The sequence below is a fragment of the Halichoerus grypus genome, chromosome 7 (genome assembly GCF_964656455.1).
Source record: "Halichoerus grypus chromosome 7, mHalGry1.hap1.1, whole genome shotgun sequence".
NCBI lineage: Eukaryota > Metazoa > Chordata > Mammalia > Carnivora > Phocidae > Halichoerus > Halichoerus grypus.
The window spans coordinates 30,833,807-30,850,876 of record NC_135718.1 but is presented as its reverse complement, the minus strand read 5'-3'; the positions used below and the strand labels follow the sequence as shown (position 1 = coordinate 30,850,876).

At 34.7% G+C, this 17,070-nt stretch overlaps 1 protein-coding gene across 9 annotated transcripts in view; it reads left to right on the top strand.

Annotated features, from left to right (window-relative positions):
- LCOR (ligand dependent nuclear receptor corepressor) overlaps window positions 1–17,070 on the top strand; it is a 143,473-nt gene that overhangs the window by 101,186 nt on the left and 25,217 nt on the right. For 7 of the 9 annotated variants that reach the window (XM_078077304.1, XM_036111597.2, XM_078077303.1 and 4 more), the window contains one exon: window positions 1,099–1,192. In XM_078077304.1, coding sequence (XP_077933430.1) covers window positions 1,099–1,192 — 94 coding nt within the window. Of the gene's footprint in view, window positions 1–1,098; window positions 1,193–3,745; window positions 9,025–17,070 lie in introns of those variants that run through there. The other 2 variants (XM_078077307.1, XM_078077306.1) reach the window with 2 other exon arrangements.

Here is a 17,070-nt window from a genome sequence, read left to right as displayed (position 1 = left end):
AAACTCAGTCACATATTTATTTCTAACAGCATGAAATCAGGAGTGATAGTGTCTTCAGACACTAGTCGTATGTTGGTTCTATATTGGGGCAGTTTTTAACATAACTAGATAGAAAGTCCTCTCTGCTGACCAACTGAAAATCAGAAGCATGGAGTATTAGCTTGTTTTGTTAATTTTGGACAGAATGGCAGCTTTAAAAGTTGTCCAGACAAGGAGTTTTCCTTTTTAGACATGTCTATGAGGGAACAAAGTCTTTGTGGGAAAACAAGGTCTTCTAATTTTATGTTTTAACAGTAAAAAAAAAATGGCTAAACATCTAGGCTGTCATCAGTATCAAGACTATTTCATTCTTCTTTCTTTCCCTAAACTTTGCTCACTAGTTTGTAATATCTTATTAATTTAAAAACCTTGCCTTTATAGATACCAAGAAGGGAATTTTGAACCTCTGCAGATTTTTTCCAAAAGATTGAATCCAAATACACATTTTTTTGCAGATGTGTCTGAAGAGTAATTAGGACACATGAAAATTATAAACAGTTAACATCATTTTACAGAATATTTTGTATATACATATTGTAATTTAACCATATAAACTTACATTTTAAAATGATTTGTGTTATATAAAATTTTCTAAATCCAACTTTTATGTACTTACAGTGTTTCAGGTAGACTTAGCTCTTGAGGAATTTGGTTTTATAATTTGTATGATGTGGCATTAAAAACTCACGTGCTTTGATAAAGGTAAATTTAGAAAATGTAGTCTAATAGTTCTATTACAGAACTTCATACTGTGTAAACTGCGATTTCTAATATCTCACTATATCCTAACATCTTCAGTGATATGCTGTACCTTTTCTTTTGCCCTACTGATAAAATATTTAACCCTTGGAGATACTAGATATAACAAGCTTTGCTAAACGTATGTCACTTTAGGAGGGAAGATAATCCTGATTCTATTAACGAATTGACTTAACTCACATATATGGCTAGTGTATCTGCATGGTTGACTAGGCCTATTGCTTTGTCACTTTTGGTCTGTTCAGTCCACATTTGTTCCTAGTTTTTAATATCCTCAGGTGTTTGTTTGTGTCTCTACAGACGGTGTACTTGATCTGTCCACTAAGAAAAGTCCGTGTGCTGGCAGCACGTCCCTGAGCCATTCTCCAGGCTGCTCCAGTACTCAAGGGAACGGGTAAGGGAAAATATGTGTAGCCTTCCACAGTTTTATAGGAGACACTTTATCAAAGATTGGTGCAAATCTCCATTATATGTTTTTAAAAAAATCTTCAGGGGAACCGTCTTGTAAGTGGGCCTGTAGTAAGTTACTTAGTCCATCTCTCAAGTAAAAACACAATCTGTGAAGTCCAGAATTGACTAGTGTAGATCAGTTTTGCCAGATCACTACAGATAGTGAGTGAATAAAAATATGGCAAGAATGTCTTCGGCCTTTTTGTTGTTGAGTGTTTGAGAGGGGGAAACCTAACCTGAATAATTCCAGGGCTCAGATGTAAGGCAGTATTATGTGTGCTGAAGTTGTTGAATGAAAATTGGGCTCCAGTACTTAACTTGGTATCTCTAATGGAGTGTGTGGGTATGTGGAGGCTGTTCACTTTTTTCTTGTTTGTTTTGGTTTGGTTTGGTTTCATTTGTTGATTGAACTGCAGTTTTAACTCTGTGTGGCAGTTCAGAAAATGTAATTGTATGTATTTTTTGTTCTTTAAGTGGTTAAGACTATAGATGTTGGGATAATCATCTTATGCTACCAAGACATTATTACATGCTCAGTTTTGATAACTCTTAGCAAAGTAAAGTGAATTTTCTGACCACCTAATTTTATAGTGTAAGAATTGTCTTAATTCTCCTCTACATGTATAAATAAGCCACTTAGAAAAGTCAGGTATTAATGAAGACATTTAAATACCATATTGGGAAGGATTTCCATAAAATTGTGTTGTAACCAAAAATCAACTTCATATATGAAAAGTAACTTTGGTAAGTTAAATTAGTTAATATGTAGGTTCATTTAACTTTTAGAATACCAACATAGGGAAGTTGTTTAGATGTTAAAGGAGTAAGTACACACTAAATGGACTAACCTTTTTCAACTTTCTCTTAATTACCTTCAAATTGAAGAATTCCTTTGCTGACTTCTAAAATGCTGCCTTTATTTTCTCTAAAATTCCATCATTTTCCTTTTTCTCTCCTCCTTTATTCAGTCTAAAAGTAACTTACTGATTTAATGCAGTTTGCATAGTTTACTAATCTTTTTTTCTTAAGCCCTTCTTTTCGCTATAGTTTATATTAGATACAAGTCATTGTGGTCCCAAATCATTGGATTCCATTTATATATCAGAAAACTTGAATTGTGTAATTAAGAACACATGTAGGAGAAGCCTGAGTGTGGTTTGCATAAATGAATCCCTTGCTTAAGATTTAGTTTAAACTTGGCCACCAAGTCCATGTATAATATGGTTGAAGTTGCTGTGGTTGACCCCTCTGAATGGAAAGAGTTTTTTATGTGTATGATTTTCTGGAAGACAGAAGCACCGATATGACTGCCCATCTTTTAGTTGAATATTAATTATTATCTTTATTATGTTATTTACTGATAACAGCACAGAATCCCTGTAGACTTTTGGAGAACATAGCTGGTTTATCATTATTTCTTCAAAGTTCCACTTTTGTGCCTAGTAAATGTAATTATTACCCTTGGGCATTCTTTACCAGTTACCAGTTTTATCATTGATAATATTTATCTATTGTGAAAATGGAAACCTTATGAATTAACTTTGTGTAAATAGTTGACTTTTTAAATATTATTTGAGAGCTATCCACTTAAAATTTCAAAATTTATATTTGATATTTTAAGAAGAGGCACTTTTAACTAAAGAAAACTGCTACTACAAATTGCTTACATACCTCTGACAGTAATAACTTTGAGTAGAACTTAAGGAACAAAGTTTGGGGAAAACAAAGGGCAGTTTCTTTAAAGATTGGATTATTTCAAGTGGAAAATTAGTGGTACTCATGTGTCTGCAACTAATAGTGTTTTAAATTGAAGAAGTGTGGTAAGTTATAATGCGATGGGTATTTTGGTTTGTTTTGGTTTGGGTTTTCCCCTTGGGGCTGGTAGCCATATTTTTTTTTCCCCAAGCAGAATAAGAAATGTTATTTGAACTTGTTTGGTTTTGATAATGAACATCAACTTGTTTGTGGGATAAATGAGTAATTATCTATGGGTTCCACCACTGTAAATGGTTCCAGTTTTATAGCTGGTTGTCATGAATGTTGAATATGTTACATTAAAATAAATAATTTGGCTTACTCTTTTATTACTGTACTTGTTTAGTGGTAACGTCACATTGGTAACACAATTCTGTGTAGATCTATGGAGACTTGATGATTACTTTGTAATTAATAATTAAGGTGCTATTTTCAGACAGTTGCGCGAAACTTTTTCTCCGAAAATTTGTGAACCCAACCAGAGACCAGCTGACAGGTTTAATTTTTCTTTGCCCAAAAAGCTCCTGGTTTTTTTTTTTCTTTTTTCCTTTTTCTTTTTTTGTGAACAAGTTCTAAAACTAACTGCCGAGACCACTTTTTTTTTTAATTTTAGAGAAAAATAAATAAATAACACAAAGTGATGTTACCCAAGCAAGGCCTTCTAATAAAGGAGTGGTCCCCTCACCCATCCCTCCCTACCTGTGCAAGTCCTGCTCACATCAGTTTCCTTCCATCCAATTAGGCGACCTGGGAGACCCAGCCAGTACCGCCCAGACGGACTTCGGAGTGGTGATGGGGTACCTCCAAGAAGCTTACAGGATGGAACCAGGGAAGGTTTTGGACACTCCACATCACTCAAAGTTCCATTGGCTCGATCCCTGCAGATTAGTGAAGAACTACTGAGCAGAAACCAATTGTCCACAGCTGCCAGCCTTGGGCCATCTGGATTACAGAATCATGGACAACACTTAATATTATCCAGGGAAGCCTCTTGGGCAAAACCACATTATGAGTTCAACCTCAGCCGTATGAAGTTCAGGGGAAATGGTGCACTCAGCAACATCAGTGACCTTCCTTTTCTTGCAGAAAACTCTGCCTTTCCAAAAATGGCACTTCAAGCAAAACAAGATGGAAAAAAGGATGCGAGCCATGCATCTCCTGTAGATTTAAAGATACCACAAGTTCGAGGAATGGATCTTTCTTGGGAGTCTCGCACTGGTGATCAGTACAGCTATAGCTCTTTGGTAATGGGTTCACAAACGGAGAGCGCGCTTAGTAAAAAGTTAAGGGCTATTCTTCCAAAACAAAATAGAAAAAGCATGTTAGATGCTGGACCCGATTCTTGGGGCTCAGATGCTGAGCAGTCTACCTCTGGACAGCCATATCCCACATCGGATCAAGAAGGAGACCCTGGCTCCAAGCAGCCTCGGAAGAAAAGAGGGCGTTACAGACAGTACAACAGTGAGATACTGGAGGAAGCAATCTCAGTGGTTATGAGTGGAAAAATGAGTGTTTCCAAAGCTCAGAGTATTTATGGGATTCCCCACAGTACACTGGAGTACAAAGTAAAGGAGAGGCTGGGCACTTTGAAAAACCCTCCAAAGAAAAAGATGAAATTAATGAGGTCGGAGGGGCCAGATGTTTCTGTAAAGATTGAATTAGATCCCCAGGGAGAGGCAGCACAAAGTGCAAATGAATCAAAAAATGAGTAGGAATACTGTAGAGTGCCAATTACTGTACAAACTGGGTGAGCACTACTGCATTGTTCAGCTATCATTGCTTACACCTGACTCCATTTACTGTGACACTTGTTTCTTTGCAGATTTCGCATTGACTTGTGTGTACAGAGGTGAAAGGTGCATTCTGAATGTTGCATATTTTAAAATTTTCATGTGCAGTATGGCTCGGGATATTGTTTGGCCTTTTTGCATGTTTCTCTACAAAAGAGAATTGAGTTACCTCACAGAGAACAGATACATGGAAGTGGACTCCTTGCCTGTAGAGCCTGCATGCTTTTCTTTCTTTTTTTTTCTTAAGTTATATTTGCCTTTATTTAAAAAAGAAAAGAAAAGAAAAAAGCCCCCTTTTAGAAACCACCTCTGTCATACTGGGAGCTTTATCATTACAAATTGGAAAGCCATCTTATAAAATCATTTGTGTTTCTCTTCTACATTTCAACTAATTGAAGGATTAAACTAAAGAAAAAAAATCCTAGGAACAATGAACCTTTGAATTTAAGAAATTTGGTTATTCAGTGATACGTAATTATTTAGGTCAATTTACATTTTATGATTTTCTTCTCACTATTAAATTTACTTAACAAATCAGCAATCTGTTTAGTGCTCACCCAGAGGGAAAGGAGGTGGAAAATGTGCACACACTACCTTCAGAAATGCTTTGGTTAATTACTTTGTAACACTACCTTTGCTGTAATTTTATTTGGTATTTTCTAAGGGTAGAATTTGGTCTCACCAACAAGTGAGGATATAGCCTTATCTCATGGAGGACGAGCTCCGTTCTTACTCAGGAGCAGTCAGGGTACATTACATAAAACAATAGAGGATGCCTCATTTTAACAAACTAAGTTTCTTTGTATTCTTAAAACCTTTTACAGATTTGATCATGTGCTAACTAACGACTGGATGTCGTTGCAGCAACTAGTTTAAAATATTCAAGATCTGTTTATTGGGGAAAGGGAGAAGTAAGGAAAGAAGTGTGTTTAAGTAATTATAATATTGCAAAGTGGTGTCTAGATTTTACAGCCTCAGTAGTCTGCCCAAATATCCACATGAATGAAGGATCCATGTTTGTGGTGAGAGAAAAAAAACACAACCCCAAGGTAACCTAGTATGATTTAGGTTGCATTTCACATCTAATGATAGTTCAATCAGCAGTCAAGCTCAGAATTTCTCTTTTAATCCAGATACTAGAACAAGGGGGGATGGGTTGTTTTTTAGTTTTTATTTAATTTGTTGCTTTCAACTTTCTTTCTTTCTTTTTTTTCCTCTTTCTTTCTTTTTCTTTTCTTTTCTTTTCTTTTCTCTCGCATCCTGCATTCTATCCCCTACTTAACTTTTTCTGATATTTAGCTGATTTTTATGGTTATTTAGCACACAATTCAGGACTTTTCAGATCATGTTTATATAAGCACTCCATGAAGAGCATCTAAGCTTTTTTTGAGATGGGCTTTTCAAATTACAGTAATTAAATTCAGAATATTTATTTCCTACAGTTTTTTGCAAGAATAAGTGATAAATAAAGCCCATGAAATTTAATTTTGCCTTGTGACCAAATTAAAATTACTGTTGGTGCAAAAACAAAATCCACACCACATACACCCTATCTAATCCGCTGAGAAAGGTGGTCAGGCCCTTCTAAATGCTTAACCAAAAACAAAAAGTCATTAGAGTTTTTGTGTAAAATAAAATAAAACTTGGAGCATTAAATTGAGGCTGATGATTTCAGATGGATACTAAGAGATTGAAGAGAAGTAGGTCCAGATATTCCCAAGGCATAAATTCTTGCCTGGCAACTTTGGAGCAGTTAATTAGGTAAAGGATAGTTTTCCCTCAGCAACCTATGTGTTCAAAGGTTAGGCACACCATTGCTGTTATTGAAATACATGCACTGCTCATTCTTGACATAGCCTGGGCTTGGGTTCCTCTTTTGGTTTGGTTATTTTGTGTAGCAGTTTAATCCGTGGATGACTGAGCCTGTTTCTCTTAGCTTTCTAGTCTCAACAGAAAAAGGAGCTTGGGTTCAGAGCAGTATATGACTCTGCAATATTTTCTAGCCTAGCTAGAAGTTGCAATAAAAATATTTTATGAAATATATGGTTTTCATCTGCAGTTGAAGGAAGTTATAGAAAGTTTGCTGAAAGCAAAGGGCTAAGCTTGTGAAGGAATGCCTCCTTTGTTCCACACTCAATAATTTGTCACACACAATTAATTGCAGCCATGGTACCTTTTCGCTTGACGTTTGGGGTATTTGGTAGCCCAGATTGCTGCAAAAAGGTCCTTTGAGCAATTAATTTGTGCTTGCTTTTATCCCCTCTCAGAAAGGCATCATTAAAGGCCCATTTAAAAATCTGGCCCTAAAAGTTCAACTTTTGTAGTTTTACTGTTCAGAGAGGTTTAATCCTGTGTGGTAGTCTATAAAGTGATGTATGAGTTATGTAAATTTTGTCATTGTAGTGTACATGGAGTGATCATTTTACTAACATAAATATTTTCTATGTGTGTTTCAGTGGATGACAATCGAGCAGCAGAAGAATGGTGTGCCTACCCTTTAATGCTGCAGTTTAAATAAGAGAACTTGTATTGTGTCATTTCAGATTGTAGGCTGAGACTTGTAAATAGTGAAAATTTGAGTACTTCTATTATTTGTTTTGGTTAGAAAGTGAATTTAAAAACAAACCAAACTCTAAACTTTCTCAGATTAAAAGTCCTGAGACCTGAAGATTGTAATATTCATGTCTGTGAAGCTTTTAAACATTACACTTGAGATCAGTCATGACTTGATATTCAGGTAAATTTTCTTTTCCAAGAAGCTTTTGAATAAGCATATTTCCTCCAAAGGTCGGTCGGTCTCTTTTTTTTTTTTTTCTTTTTTGAGTGTAGATTATTTTAAAGCACTAATTGCATTACATTGGTAACTGCAATATAAAATAGCCATTATTGTTTTGTGAAGCATGGTTGAAATTAGATAGTGGTCCCTTTTAAATTTCATGAGCCTCTCAGAAAAAAATCTTTAAAAAAAAAAAATACAGAAAGCTGCTGAATATTTCAAAAGATATATATTTTACCTTATTGTAGGTTTTGTAAAGTTAGTTGGTAATATTCAGGTGCACTTTTAATGTTAAATTTTGTGTTCAGAGTTCCATTATACCATGTATTTCTCGGAGGTGGCTCATCACATGGCTGGCTGTCAGTCTTGGTGCCGCAGTGATCTTTTAATATTTGATTTCTCTCTTGATTTGCCACTGTTCTGTATTGGCACTTTCAGTGTAGATATTCTAGTTTGGGGACGTCCTGGTAAATGTGTAATAGAGATTGGTCTATTCACATGCTTAATTTCTGCTTATCAGAGTTTTGCATGGCCCAAACAACAGTTGACCATTTTTATGGTATGGGAAGGTATAGTTCACAGCTGTCTTTGTCACAAAAGCCTTTTCTCCTCTCATTCTCCAGTAGGCAGATGATGACATTACTCAAACTGATGTTAGGAGATAATGTGTTGAAAATCAATTCTTGAGGGTTGTTTTGTTTTGTTTTGTTTTTTAAATGAGAGAACATTGATATTATAGAATAGATATGCTATGGCACTATAAAGTCAAAAATACTGAATAATCCTGTGGAAGAATATCTAGTTGGTATTTTTATCATTAGCTTTCTCATTTTTCAGACAGTTGAGTCATGAAGCTTGATAGTAATGTAATGTACTATATTACTTTGTTCAGTAGGCTTTCTAGTGACTCTGAACTATGTTTGTGATGAGCTATACACTTTTTTCTGCTCCCCAAATACCATGAAGGACAAAGGTCTCTCTTTCAAGAAACATAATTTATATTTGTGTATAATACTTTTTAATATTAAGTTTGTTGTTACTCTGAAGTTTAGGTGTTGCTTGATAAACCTTTGCTGCAGCAGATCATGAATATGAGTAAGGCTTTGTGTGATAATAGGGGTCCTTATGTGAAGTTAATTACTGTTCAGTTCTGGTGAGCAAGCTCAACAAGTGTGAAGTGTGTATTAGCTTTATTTGGTACACTTTTACTTTACAATATTGAAGTGCTTTTAGAACTCTGGTTATCTTATATAAACCATTACCTCAACCAATTGGCATTTTCATTCCCCAACATTTTACCTGAGCTATAATATGAGCTATATGGGATCAGATAGTAAAACAATAAGGCACAATGAGAAGTTTTGTCCCAATTTTCTGGAGAGAACTCTAAATTAGACTAAAAATGACTACCTGCAAAGGCCCATATCATAACTACCTTCTGTCATTAGGCAGTACTTAGTAACCTTTGAGCTGCTAGTGAGCTATGTGTTCTCCCCCTGCCCAAGTAAGCACATGGTGCAAGGCCTGGTTCTAAGCCTTTGTGATTCTCTTATATTTCATTTACCATAATAGTGAAGCTTGGATTCAGTTAGTTATTTTTTTTAAAACAAATTAATGAGTCAACCCAATGTCAGAACCTGAAATTGTTTTGAGTGGTTATAGCAGATAAGTGACTGTTCGGTGTCGTTTTCTTTAATAGCTATTGTCTCTGTAGATTTAATTTTGAACCACGTATTTTTGCTTTTGTAATTATTCTTTCTTTAAATGCTAGAGGTTGTTTTTGTATGAGCCATCCTTTTCTATATATTCAGGTTGCTGTCATTGGTGATAGAATATGGCAATAGACTGAATTGCTCCACTTAATCTTTTATGGAAGACATTGAAAGTTATAGGTTAAATTTTGACCTTCATTGAAGATATCAAAAATTGTTTTCCTTGTAACCTTTCCATTGTAATTAGGTCTTCATTAATACTATGGTCAGGCCAGTGTTATTAGAAACTTAATGGCTTTAGCCAAACAGCCCATTTTGAAGACTATTAAGCTATATAGGGGCTTAAAAAATTGATTGCTTTCAAGCTCTATTGAAAAGGAAAGAAGTATAATTCTGGTACAAGGAATGCAGACCTCCAAAGTCGTCTTTAGTTTTTTTTTTTTATTCATTCTGTCCTTGAGACTTACAGGATTTGTGAACATGGTGACTGAAGGGAAAATAGAGGAAATTCTCTGCATGTCCTCTCTCTCTTGTTCCCAAATAAACTCACAGTTGCCTTTTGAAAAAACAGACATTAGCCCTGTAGCTGTGTGCCCTAAATGTTACGAAGGAGATGGGGGGCGGGGGTAAGGAGTAGGATGGGAAAGTATGTAGACTTGGGAAGAGGCTAAAGATTCTGTACTATGATACTAACGGTGAGTCACAGGATAGATAATGTGATAAAGTTGGGCCACCTTCATTTGATAGAAAAATCTTGTAGATGGTTTGAAAATGAGAATCAAGGCTAATTAATGTTGATTTGACAATAAAACATGAGTTAATTCTGCAACTATTTGGGGGGTAATTTTAAAGTTTCCAGTTCATTTAGAGCTGTTATCGATAAATGCTGAAAAACAAGCACTTTTAGTTAATCATCGATTTATTGGATGTAGCAAATATTATAATCATAATATTTAATCTTTATAGTTTGAATATGGAAATGAACTCTTTTACCCCATCTTGAACTGTCTTTGAACAGACTCAAGGTGATCTTTTCAACACTGGAAATGACCCTACACACATACCAAAAAAAATCTAAAGCAGTAAGACGTATTTGAAGATCCATACCTCTTAGACTTTTTAGATTTGTCTTGGGAAAGAATTTATGAACCTATAACCAGTATTAGTGCAGTCTTGGGTTCCTTGTTCTGCATAATTGCACCCTTTCTCAGGTATGTCCTGAAAACATAAATTTTAAAATAATCTCTTTAGAGATTAGATTCTCAGTGGATAGTGTGTAAGGGGACTGGGGGTGGGGGGTGGGGGGGGTTGGCCACAGGACACTGACACAGTAGAGCAGGGATTTTTAACATTCAATAGCCAAATAGAATTTCAATCTAGAATATTTTTACCCCCTCAGAATAAGTGAAACATTACATCTATTATTTGGTAAATACCCGGTGCTACACTCCTAAAAGTCTTTTCTTTCATCCAGGTAACTTTTTTTTCCTGCTTGGTGGAAGGGTATATAGTAAACTTTACTGTCACTAGGAAAGCACTTGTCCGAAATGTTTAAAGTACTAGAAAAGGGATAATTCAGCACTTTTTCTGTTACAACACTAAAGTCTTAATTTATCTTCAGAGTCTTAGGTACTGTAAGTTTTAGCGTGATTATTTAAAAATATAAAGCATAACTACATAATACGGGGTCAGATCACATTTATATAAATAATTCTTGTCTTATTAAAAAAAAAAAAAGACAACATTCTGTACCTTTCAAGCAATTCCAAATGATTGCCTCACGTTTCCCATTTCATTAAGCATTTCAGGCTTAAGAATTTGGAATTTGAGAGGAGGTGAGGGGAAAATTCCCCAACATGAAAAATTGTGTCAGACCATTTTAGAGAAATAAATCACTAGGAAAATGGGTAGGGATTCTCTCTCCCTTTAAGTCTTCAGGGAATGAGCAGTATTTAGAATCTTTGGCTGAAATTCAAGCCTTTTTACTGTGTAAATTTTTAATATTAATTCACTGACATGCTTTTTACATCAGAGGACTGAAAATGGATCTTAATGTTTTTAAGTTGTGGAAGGGTATATTTCTAAAAAGGGGGGGATAATTAACTAGGTTAGTATACCAGCATTTAGTAAGTTTAAGGAATTTTAGTATGTAATAGCAAAGTGTTTGATTAAAAGTTTAATCCTATATTGCTAGTCGAAATTAGTTACATTCTGATATAGGAAAGATAATAGTCATTGGATATTGATATGCTGTGCTGTCAGAAAACCAGACTAAGATAGAAACCTTTATCTGACTCCCACATGTTGCTTGTTCTGATGGGATGTATACTTTACAGCAGCTTATTGCTGCTTTGAGAAGAAATGTATAAACTATACATTTGGAGTGTTTGCATATAATTCTTTATAACCTCCACTTTAAACTGTCAGACATTGGTATTTTATCAGTCCACACTGTTAAATAAAACTAATGTTCTTAGGAATCCAACTTGTACACACTGTTTAAAAACCCTCAGGGACAGTTTACACACTATTCTCACTCAATTCAGGTACTTTGATGCTATTCTTAAACCTAACAGTGACTTGTATTTTTCTGTTTTGCTTTTATTTCGACGTGCTGGTAGCACATCCTTGATGAATGTCAACTTAACTCAGTTCAGGTATCCAGGTATAACTCAGCCAAACAGATTTTAAAGCTGCATATAACTCTCCAGCACACGGTGCCTCACACTCTTATAGTGGCATTCTATATATTCAGTTATTACTACTGAGCAGATAATATGGGGGTTCCTGTTAACAGTGTATTTAAAAAAACAAAATGTGCATAAATGTATAGCCAGCACATGGGTAACATACACACACACACAAACTATGTATTTTTAAATGCCACTAATAGCCAGCACAATTAAATGACATTCCTTGCTGCTTCTGTAAACTCTAACAGATGCAGTTCCTCCTCAATGTGGCTCTTGCTTCTTCACCACACTACTACTAAATTCAAGCACTGGCCCTTGGGTGTCTGACCTCTACATTCTAGTTTATGCAATGTCTTTTTAGAGAATTCTGTGCACTGGCCACTGTGATGGAACCGTTGGGCCAGTAGTGCTCTGAGTTTATTAGTAGTGATTCTGCCAAAGTTGGTGTTGTAACACGAGTATGTAAATGTCAAAAAATTAGCAGAGGTCTAGGTCTCCATATCAGCAGACAATTTGGTCAGTATATTTTGTAGCCTTGAAGTCCTCAGTGACAAGTTTCTAATGATGTGAAGTTCTAATTCCAGTGTTTTAGCCCTTTGCATCTTTACTGTTAAGACTTGTCTACTAGAGGTCTTTATTCTTTAAGACTCCTTTTGTTTTCTACAGTACTATCTGTGGTTAACAAAATAGATTATTCCTCTGCTTTAATATTTGATATCTTACATCTAAAAGGAACTCTCCATATATAAAACCCATAGCCTTTGAAGATACGGAAAATGGCATCTTTCAGATTTCTAGAAGTTCAAGTGTCATGCAACAAAACAGGAACCCCCTTTACTCTTATGGACCTCATTTCAATATACTGTTTACAGTTTGACGGAATTGTATAATTTAATATTTCTCTTGTACTGTAGTTTATATTTATTTACAGATTTTTTTTTGTACTGTGTGATTTGAACTTTTTGTTCCTTGCTATGATCAATGTTTATGTAGTAGAGCACTTATGATCACAAATTAAGTTTTTTGGTTTGATTGCACTACATTAAATTTTTAAATGCAGTTCTGATTTTTGACTGGACTAAAATAAGCTGTGTCTTAATGTATGTGATGAGTACTTAAAATTTTAATCCATGTGGTCCCCTTTTTTTTGCATTGTATGTCAGAAGCGCTAGTTCTTTCGTGCATGTGTAAGATTTAATGGTTCCATTGTATTATTTGACCATGACATTTTGGAGAAACATTCCCAGCTGTAATGTTGTGTATGGTAGTTCTCACTGGATGCTAGACTTTTCAAAACCACTATTCTTCTAATAAATTTTGTTGTGAAAAGCTGTTTTAAAAGCTTGGTTTCTACTTCTTAAGATTTTAATGCGTTTTTAAAAAATCCACAGAAAGGGTAAGATTTCCAGGTGTACTGTAAATGTACGTGGTAATCGAAGTTGGTAATTTTTTTAATGGTAAATTCTTTCCAGATGACCTCTTAGATAACTAGAAGTTGTTATTTTCAAAATTGTGCTTTGGTATTTTGGTGCCACACTGCCTTGTAATTCTGTGCCTTTACTAATTTGATGCTCCCCATCCTCCGTTTTCTTTGGATATTCACTTTAAAAAGTTTTTTTCAGCTAGACAAGATTTATATTGATATTTTCATAATACCTGCTTGCTGGGCTTATGTAATTTTCTGAAAAATCATAATTTCCTCAGAGTAAAACTTTATGCTGGAGTTGCTTGCTAAAATAATGATTTACTAAGTTTTGTTTACTCTTTTTTTGAAGCACAAGTATGAAAGCAACACTGTCAATCAGTTGAGGTTATTATAGTCGTTCTGATTTCTTGGGAAGGTGCACAATAAAGAACAGCATGTATGTTGCTCAATTGTGGTTTTTAGAAACTAGGTATATAAAGAAGTTTTGGATTATGAAGTGATTCCTGTTGTAAAGTGGTGAAGGGAACAGCTGAATTATAGTGATAAAGATTAGAAATGGTACAGCAAAGTATTAGAGGAAGCTTTTTCAAAGCTCATGATATACGTGTAATTAATGTAGGTTGAAGTGATTTCTGATCATTTCTAATGGCATTTTATATTCACAAATGATGCTATTGTTGGTAGTTGCTCTAGATTATCTTTTAGTTAGTATTTTTGTCTTATTTCTTTGGCTGTCTATTTCTACCTTTTGGTCCGATGTTTATAAATTTGGAAATTTGTTGGTACTGAAGGCTTGTTTATTGGCTTCATTTGTTCCCCTTAGTCATGCCACATGTTTATAGAACATTTTTCTTGAAACCTAATTACTACTACTATGTAAATTTCAAAGCTATAATTACTTGTTTCTTGCCATTATCCATTCTAAACCGGTGGCCAGATCAATATAGTAGGATTATAATCTGGCGTCTCATAAATGAATTCATTTTAATGGTCCTGTTTTCGAATTGATACTTAGTTCTTCAATTATTATAACTTTAAAAAGGACTTACTCCTTCTAATCCAGAATTTTCTTCTCTGATTCTGTTGACACTTTGGAATTAATTCAAGGACTCTTTGTCTTAACAAGGTGTCAGAATCAGGGAAATTGCATAAGGGAAATGGAATGGGAAAATGGAAAATGGGATAGCTTTCTGCAATTTCCCGAGTTGTATAGTTGTTATTTTTTCCTCAAGAACTGTCCCTTTCTCTCACCAGACATTTGTACTGAAATGTAAAAGCGTACCTACATCGTCATATGGTGCTAGATTTTGTCGCCAGAAAGAGTGCAAAATCTTTTTTTCTTAATAGAATTTACTGAGTAATGCGGTAGATAACGGTTCTTGTATTCCAAATGTACACTTTATCATTATCTGCTTCCAGTGGTAAGTGTTTAGCACAGGATTTTATTAATCCTTTTCAACTTAAAAGTTATTGGACTTTTGCTGTTTTTGGAGGAAATGGTGTATCAAGCTGGAAATTTATCAGGCTGCATTTACAATTGGAGTAGAAAAGGCTTTTTTTCAGAGGTTAGTGGAAAAGAAATGTTCTCAAAAAATAGTTAATAGTTTAAGCCGTGGTTTGGTTAGAGTGCAACTTGGAAAGTAAGAACCTGGGAAGTAAGCAAAAATATATAAAAAACTCATAAGGATTAAATCTTGAGTCTGAAGTTTTTTATAGGCATGTAAAAACACTATTGTTTATTGACTAGTAGTTTTAAGATGTTAATTGTACTCTCGCCAACCTTATTTAATCAGCAGTATGGAGTGATAAGGGATTATTTGGTACTTTAAATTTCTGTCAACTTGGTATTCTAGCTAGATCACTCATGTTTTCATCTGGAAAATCATAGTGGTAGCCTGAATTGCCGTTTAGGCCTCATTTCACCTCTGAGTCTATTAAATGCAGTCTTCTATTAAATGTGAGACAAATACACTAATTATATCTGTTCTAACGTTGGGAAATACAGTAGCAACCCTTTATTGAATAATAAGGTATAAACCTTAGGTCTCCCCTTTGCATTGTAGCATTTTCTAAAGGAAAAACAAATAGAGCAGGGTCTCATTTTAGATGCCTTTTATTTAAAACAAGTCTGTTTTTTAAAGTTTTTATTATGAACTGTATGAATGTGATGATACTTTTGCAAAAATTATAAGGTATGTTAATTTTAAAGTGTTATTTATAATGTCTATTTCTGTTGTGTGCAAGCTAGTTCTGTCTTGAATATTGGAGCACAAAGAGTTCTGGGGGATCATTGGATATAATCAGTCTCAATTAGAATCAATCTTAAAGAATGCAGATGCCTGGGTCCTACACCAGATCCACTGAATCAGTTTATAAGCATGAGGCTGTACATGCTGTATATTTTCAAAATGTAACACAGGAGGTTTTTTGGTTTGTCTGTCTTTTTGTATTTTTAAAGTTTATTCAGTAGATCTTTTTCTAGTTGTGGCAGAGACACATAAAACTTACATCTCAGCCATTTTTAAGTATACAGTTCAGTAGTGTTAGGTATATACACGTTGTTGTGACCACAGAAACTTTTGATTGGCCCCCCATTGATTAAATACTGTTTGTCCCATTCACATCTTTCATTTTTTTAAATGAAAAACATGGAATGTAAGGAGTTTAAGGGACTTGCCTTCCTCACATAGTATGAGATGCCCTTAATACTCATGATTCCAAACCATTATATCTCTATACCACTTCGGCACTCCTGATTCAACCTTAGAATTAGAATGAGAGGTTTAATCTGCTAATAATCTTCTTTTAGGTTCACTTTTAACTTAATTAAATCTCAAGTATTAATTTAGTTTCACTCTTTTGGAGAGTAAACTATATTATGAAATTACCAATTAAATTATAGTAGAAGCTTACAAACTTTATTATTAAATAGAAGTTGGGGTTGTTGACTCAGTGCTAGAAGAAATGAATCTTGAGTAGGTAAGGCATAGAGAGGAGAGAATATCCCAAGTTTAAGAGACAGAATTTGATGGGCCTGGTTTAAAATCCCAGCCCTTCTAATTTCTTCTTGGTATTCTAGCTAGATCACTCATGTTTTCATCTGGAAAATCATAGTGGTAGCCTGAATTGCCGTTTAGGCCTCATTTCACCTCTGAGTCTATTAAATGCAGTCTTCTATTAAATGTGAGACAAATACACTAATTATATCTGTTCTAACGTTGGGAAATACAGTAGCAACCCTTTATTGAATAATAAGGTATAAACCTTAGGTCTCCCCTTTGCATTGTAGCATTTTCTAAAGGAAAAACAAATAGAGCAGGGTCTCATTTTAGATGATCTTGTACATGATCTTGAACAAGTTACTGAAACTTTGTGAACCTTGGATTCTTACCTGTAAAAGGAAGCTTATACCGCCTGCCTCAGAGATTTGATAGGCTCAAATGAGATTCTGTATGCAAGATACTTAGTACTATGCTGGGCTCTTAGTAAATACTCAAAAAATGCAAGGAGTGAAAGCATCTGGCAGGAGTTAATTTAGTGTGAGGGATAGGGAAAGTGAGAAAATCAGATTGAAAGTTGTAGAGGAAGTCGTTTGTATTGATTAGAACTTTTTTGAAAGAGGCAGATGAGTTTGTATTAGGGACACTGATCAGCCAGTCTTTTCACTGCA